This window comes from Bison bison, unplaced genomic scaffold (genome assembly GCF_000754665.1).
Source record: "Bison bison bison isolate TAMUID 2011002044 unplaced genomic scaffold, Bison_UMD1.0 scf7180017861046, whole genome shotgun sequence".
NCBI classification, from domain to species: Eukaryota; Metazoa; Chordata; class Mammalia; order Artiodactyla; family Bovidae; genus Bison; species Bison bison.
In genome coordinates, this window is record NW_011491618.1 from 508699 (window position 1) to 515731 (window position 7033).

Consider the following 7033-nt stretch of genomic DNA (forward strand, 5'->3'; position numbering starts at 1 on the left):
TGATTTGGTCCTAACATTAAGCAGGGACCCAACAGAAGTGAGAGAGGGAACTCTGTGCATAGCTGGGGAGTGGGCAGAGAGTGTTCTAGGAAGAGGGACCAGCAAGTCCCTGAGGCAGGTGTGTACTCAGCGTATCTGAGGTGTTAACACTCCTGTCACGTGGTGGCTCACCTCCTCACTCATGGGGAACCTAGATCCCTCAGAGTTTTTTCTGGGGACAGGGGAGTGGGGCCAGGTAGTGCATGAAACTGGTCCTGCATCTTCCTCCTTCCCCACACATGCCCAGAGCAGACATGGGGGCGTGGGGGCCCGTGGTCAGCCTGCCCCAGATCCCTGCGGATGGAGGGAAGAGGAAAGAGGAACAGCATGAAACACTCCCACCTGCTTCTGAAAACTCCTGCTGAGTCAGAGTCCTAGGGGAACTGCTCTAATGAATAAATAAGAACCCTTTGAAGGCGGCCTATTTAAAATTGTGCGCAACTGGGCACTGGGTTCTTCCCCTAGATGGATCATATAGTTCCCTTTCCATTGTGTTCAGGAGCCAAATGTGCTCAGCAGACCTTTTTTCATGGTAGATAACTTCCGAGGAAGACTGGAACCTGGTTCCTGTCTCTAGTTATGTCGAGTCTCCCACTGGGGGCTTCTGAATGAGCCGGTTAGGTGGGCGCTTGGCAGGAGCCCTGTAGCTGGGAAGCCCAGCCCCCTGTTTGGTTTAAGCCCAGGAGAGGAGCTCAGCCAAGGCCGCCCAGAGGGGTCAGCAGGTGGCCCAAGGGCAATCTCTGAAACACACGTGCTTGCCCTTTCTGGGAAGCTGCTGCTAGGATGAACGGGCAAGGGCTCTGCCTGGGTCACCTGGGAGGGAGAAGCCGGGCCTAGAGTCTTTGGTCTTTGCTCAGCCATCTTGTCATTGGGCTGTGACCTCCTCGACTGGGCAGAATAGAAAGATGCCTTTGTATGGCGTGTGATTCCTCAGGACATGTGTGTGGGAGCCTCCTACCCTGTGGGCTCTTCATTTTTGCATTTCTGGCACCCAGTACAGTGTCAGGAACATAGCAGGGCCTAAGGAAGACTGGGGGCTGTGTATAAACCCAGTATAGGTACGGGACACTGCAGGAGTGACTCTGCACCCCAGATGACTGACCAGCAGGCCCTGGATACCATGCCTCTCTGGGTGACCACATACACAGTGGTGAAAATGTCCAGAATCAGGCCCATCTGATTCAAATCTTAGGGCTAGTGCTTAGTAACCGTGTGTGCTCGGGCAAGTTACTTAACCTCTCTGAGCTGTAGGTTCCTAGTCTGTAAGATGATGATAAAAATACTTGCTAACAATATTGTTGTGATGATTGAATGAAAGTACTTAGAATGGAGTCTGACATATAATAGCCACTAAGTATATCTTTGTTGTTGTTTTGTTTAGTTGCTCAGTCATGTCCAGCTCTTTGGGACACCACGGACTATAGCCTGCCAGGCTCCTCTGTCCATGAGATTTCCCAGGCAAGACTACTGGAGTGGTTTGCCATTTCCTTCTCTAGGGGATCTTCCTGACCCAGAGATCGAACCCAAATCTCCTGCATTGGCAGGTGGACTCTTTACCACTAAGCTGCCAGGGAAGCCCAAGAAAATATTAGCTATCATTATTTACTATTATCACTTATGACCTTCAGACAGGGGATTACCCTGGGTCCTTGTCAGCAATATGATTTCCATGTGTTTCTGATGTTCACTGGTCAATAATTCTATTACTTTCTGGCATCATCATATTCAAACCATTATTTTATACGTTTCCAAGTCTGTGGTCTGCCACATAATGGAGCCTTAACCCTGGGGACGCACTTTCTCCCTGCTCCTGGCATGTGAGAGGCCCCCCAAAGGCCCCAGCTCAGTGCCAGCCACCCCAGGCCAGACGCCCATCCATCTGTCTCAGTCCCTCCACCCCACCCTCACCATCTGTCTCTACCAGTGCCCGTCGGTCTGGGTAGGTCTTAGCGCTGGAAGACAAATAGCCTGTTTTCAGAGGCTGCTGTGGAGGGTGATGGACTGTGTGCCCTGAAGCCAGGCAGATTGGGCTGGGGGCAGGGACATGGGGTACAAATCATCAGGGAATGGATGGCATTCATCACGCCCCGCTGCCTCCGAGGACTGATGACTCTGTCATGGGCTCAGGAATGTCACTGTGCAGGAGCACACCAGGCAAGTTAAAGGAGACTGACCTGCCCCCCCCCTCCTCCCCCCGCCATCAGTGCACAGGGCCTGGGGCATGGAGGGGCTCCATCTCAGGCCAGGCCTCTGAGTAGGTCTCCTCCCTCCCAGGCTTTCTCCTCTACAGCTCCAGACTCTTGCTCCAGATCTTTCCCATTCCTCAGCCAACTTTGCAGCCAGATGTTCTGGGCTGTCAGTATCTCCCCAGGCTTCCTGCCCTTCCTGTCTCACCCCTTCCCTGTTCTTCCACCAAACCCACCTGCTGTTCCTTGGTCAACTCTAGCTTCGACTCAGAGCACTGGCTCTTTTCTGCCAGTCTCTGCTCAGAATCTCTCAGAGACTCGCTTTGAAACTTCCTCCTTCAGGAAGCCTTCCTGGATTCACACCACCCCTGATCTAACCTCCCTGCCGCCTCCACTGTAGTGAGCAGCTCATGGCTAGTGTCTGCCTCTCATTCCAGCTACAAGGTGAGCACTTTTAAAATCCTGCTCTTACCAACAATAATCAATAATACTCAGTAGTGGTATGGCACTCTACAGTTTATGAAATATCGCCATTAAATGTAGTGCCTTTAATTGCAATGGATCCTTGAGGCAGTTATCAGCCATATTACTCTTCAATTACAGAGTGAGGCTCAAGGAACTCAAGGGCATGCTCATCCCTGAAGTCAAGTCTACCAGCGGGGACCCCTAGGGCAGACAGAACAAGACTGAGCGCCACTATGAGCACGGGAACACAGTCAGTGCTCCAGGTCCCATTCCTCCCCTACCTCCTCCCCCCACCAGTAGGGAGGGAACAGTAGGCCAGGGGGCAGCTGCTCGGCACTGTGGAGTCCTCCTCTCCCCGCAGGCCCAGAATCAGAAACTCCCTGCGTTCCTGTAGCACACGGTGGCCGTTTCTCCACCAGCATGCGTCTTGTGCTCCTCCTCACGGCACATGTGTTTATGGACTTGACCCCCAGACCAGACGGTCAGCCCCTCTTTGTTCTGCCAGGGAACATGGGTCCTGGCACACAGTAGGTGCTCAGTTAATCAACTAATTAACTCAAACAGAGAGACCTGCAGAGAAAAAGGAATTACCAAAGAAGAGTCCCTCAAAGACCCTTAGGTACCCCTCTCCATCTTCACTGGGCAACAGCATCGCCAGACCCTAGTTAAAGGGGTCAGGATGAGGGTTCAGGGACCGCACTCCAGATTAGAAAATGCGTGGCCCCAGAGCCCACAAACCTAATTCTCCCATCTCAGTTTCCTCATGAGTATAAATTGTTGTTTAGTCGCTAAGTCGTGTCTGACCCTTTGCAACCCCATGGACTGCAGCACGCCGGTCTCCTCTGTCCTCCACTATCTCCCGGAGTCTGCTCAAACTCATGTCCATTGAGTCTGTGATGCTATCTAACCATCTCATTTTCTGCTGTCCCCTTCTCCTTTTGCCTTCAATTTTTCCCAGTGTCAGGGCCTTTTCCAGTGATTTGGCTCTTTGCATGAGGTGGCCAAAGTATTGCATCGTAAACTCTTGTGAGGATGAAATAGGATTATTATACAAAAGCACTTTGTAAATGGTGAAATCATACAAGTATTAGTAACATTTACAGTCCTTTCTGTTGAGGAGGGGTAGAGCACGGTGCTAAGGGACATACGTGGAAGCCAGGCTTCCTGGGCTCAAGTCAGCACTTACTACTTCTGTTCCAGGCCTCAGTTTCCTTATGTGTAAAAGGGATATACCCACTACTGCCTCAGGAGGTCATTGTGAAAACTGGGTTAATACACAGACAGTCTCGACTTAACGATGGTTCTACTTAATGATTTTTTGACTTTACGATGGCTTGAAAGCAATAGGCATTCAGCACAAACAACACTTCTAATTTTGAAGTTTGACCTTTTCCCAGGCTAGTCATGTGGTACAATCCTCTCTCCTGATGCTGGGCAGTGGCAGCAGCCACAGTCCCCAAACAGTCATGCGATTATGAGAAGAAACAACTGTCAATGCACTTACAACCACTCTGTACCCACACAGCCATTCTGGTTTTCACTTTAGTATGCCATAAATGACATACGATACTTTAATTAAAAAAAAAAAAAAAGGCTTTGCGTCAGATGGTTTTGCTCAACTGTAGCTAATGTAAGTATTCTGAGCGTGTCAAAGTAGACAAGTCTAAGCTATGCCTAGGTTATGTGTATTCAATGCATTTTCGGCTTATGATATTTTCCATTTACAATGGGTTTACCTGGACGTTTCCCCATCACGAGTCAAGGAAGATCTGTTCTCAAACACCTCGGATGGTGCCCTGCACAAAGCTGTTGTTATTTAGTCACTTGTCTGACTCTTCATGACCCCTGGACTACAGACTTCGCTGTCCCTCACCATCTCCTGGAGTTTGCTCAAACTCATGTCCATTAAATCGGTGGTACCATCCAGCCATCCAGCCATAGTTAGCACCCTGCATATTCTGCTCCAGGCATTTTTAGCAGCAGAACAGCAGACTCTCTTCCTCACTGACGCCTGAGTCACAGCCCAGCCTTCCGCTCTGTTGATTCTCACAGCAGCAAGGGCTGGGGTGTCTTCCCCTGTTTTCCAGCCCAGAGCCAGGAGATAACACCTGGGCACACTTGCCCCAAGCCCCTCTGTCACCTAATCGCAGCTCTTTCCCACCACTCCTACTTAACACGGCACTCTGTGGACAAATGATGGATTGCTTGGAGCCCCAGAGAGGAAATCCCTCCACTATCCCTGCCTTCTTGCCAGCCGTGTGTAGGTGTTGGAGCCCTGGGGGAGATGGGTGGTGGGGCTCTGGGGACCTGGAACCTTACAGGAGGCAGATGGGCATGCTCACCAGAGACGTTGCTGGCCACGGACAAGCTCTCGCAATGCTGGTCCTGGAGGGAGGCAGAGATGGAGTTCAGCCCCAGGAGGAGAAGGGCCTGTGGGCACAGGAGGCGAGGGAGTCGGTTAGACTGTGCCAGGAGCAGTCTGGACTGCAACTTCCTGCTGCTTCTAGTCTCCTTCCTCCTCCGTACAGTCTTATCCAGACACACCTCCTTCTCCCACCAACCCAGCCTCCCTGCCCTCCTGCCCTGTGTCCTTCTTGCCTACAACATCTGGGGCTGCCCTGCTCTAAGAGGAATCTGAAAAGAAGGCAGGTGACAGCGGGAGCCCAGGTTCCCAGGACAGAGGTGAACTCTCCCTGAGGACAGGGAGGCTCTGCCTGATAAAGCCACCTCCATTCTCATGGGATCACAAGGATGGCCCAGCTGTGTCCCAACACACACCCACACTTAGACATACAGACACACAGACACACACACATCCTCCCACCTGCCCCCTGAGCACCCCTCCTCTCCCCTGGGCTCACAGAAGACCCCCAGTAGTGAGCCTACCTCCCTGCCTCACTCCCTCCCCAACTGCAGGAGCTCAGGGCCCGTGGTTTAATGAGCTGCCTCACCGGCCCTCATCCCTGTCCAGCTAATTAGTGGTCACTGCAAATTGTGCCTGAACCATCTACCAAGTCCTTTTACATCCACGATGATACTTCATTTTCTGTGGGGCAGGTGTGGCTGTCCCTGACGAGGAAGCTGAGGCCCCGAGAGGTGAAGGGATAAATCTGTCTGGAAAGATGGCTGCCTTATTCCCGGGACAACCTTTGCCTCTTACATCCCTGGGGACTCTATATCACTCTGATTCCAAAATTTCGGCCTACTTGGGGACAGTAGCATGGGCTCCATGGAGGGCTGACCCTTCTTCAACTAACACCCCCACACAATCACTGTGCTCCCTCCCTTGAGGTCAACACCCTCCCTGTGGATTTAGAGTCAAGAGACCTGGCGTCCAGCCCCAGTTCCACTGTGTTGCCATGGGCAAGTCACTTGACCTCTCTGTGCCTCAGTTTCCTCACCTGTAAGACTGGCATAATAGCCTCCCCATCTCCCCAGGCTTACAGGATGCAGGGTATGTAGGAGTCCTTTGTAAGCAGCACAGCTTGCTCCAAGAGGGCAGGGATTTTGTTTTATTCATTGCATTTGAATTTGCTGAATACGTTAATGGGTTACATTATGTTTCAGGTCTACAACCTGAAATAGGTCACGTTGATTGATTTGAACTTGGTGATTCTCATTTAGTCAAGGGTTGGAGGCTAGACGATTGTTTCCCTAGAGATTTGATTTGTGAAGGGCTAAGAAGCATCTGGGGGTTTGGGGTAGGGAAGGATGGAAATCAGACCCTCCTCCCAGTTGTCAGGACATGGGAGCCTGGTGGCCTGCAGAGCTGTCTCCCTGACCTCACGGGAGACTCCTCTCCACATCAACACCCCTGCTCCCTGCTCTTTATTCCTGGGGTCTCCCCTCCCTGGGACTCTCTCTTACCTCCCTCCACCCTCCATGGGGTCTCGGCCCCAGCCCATTTGCAAACAGTTCTGCAAAATTCACTGCAGAACTATTAGGGGAAACAGTGACCAAAACCTCCAGCCCTGTCCAGGCAAGACAGTAAGCACTCACATGAGTTATCTTACAACAGGAGGTCCTGAGAAGGAACTCAGAACTCACAAGTGACCACCAACCAGAAGAATTCAAGAAAATCAAAAGGAGAGAGAAGACAGATGCCAGTCCATATGTCCTACCAACATCCCAGAATCCTTCTTGCTGGAATCCATCGTGGTTGAGCAATGTGTGTGCCACCAGCAAGGACCCTGAGTCAGATGGAGTGGCCCCAGACAACCGGGAAACTAACCCCATCACCATAAAATCTGGGACTGCAAGCCATGTGGCAGAGCAGTTCTCCTGGGTTCCCTTACCCTGCTGCTCTCTGCCTGGGTGCCCCTTCCCAATAAAGTCTCTTGCTT

At 51.6% G+C, this 7033-nt stretch overlaps 1 protein-coding gene across 1 annotated transcript in view; it reads right to left on the minus strand.

The window, feature by feature from the left end:
* Positions 1-6106, minus strand: part of CRHR1 (corticotropin releasing hormone receptor 1) — a 29144-nt gene extending 23038 nt beyond the window's left edge. Inside the window, exons 1-3 of the mRNA XM_010832505.1 lie at positions 6092-6106; positions 5010-5120; positions 2972-3078 (exon numbers count right to left, since the gene is read on the minus strand). Coding sequence (XP_010830807.1) covers positions 2972-3078; positions 5010-5120; positions 6092-6106 — 233 coding nt within the window. The remainder of the gene's footprint in view (positions 1-2971; positions 3079-5009; positions 5121-6091) is intronic.
* Between the last annotated feature and the right edge of the window lie 927 nt (positions 6107-7033).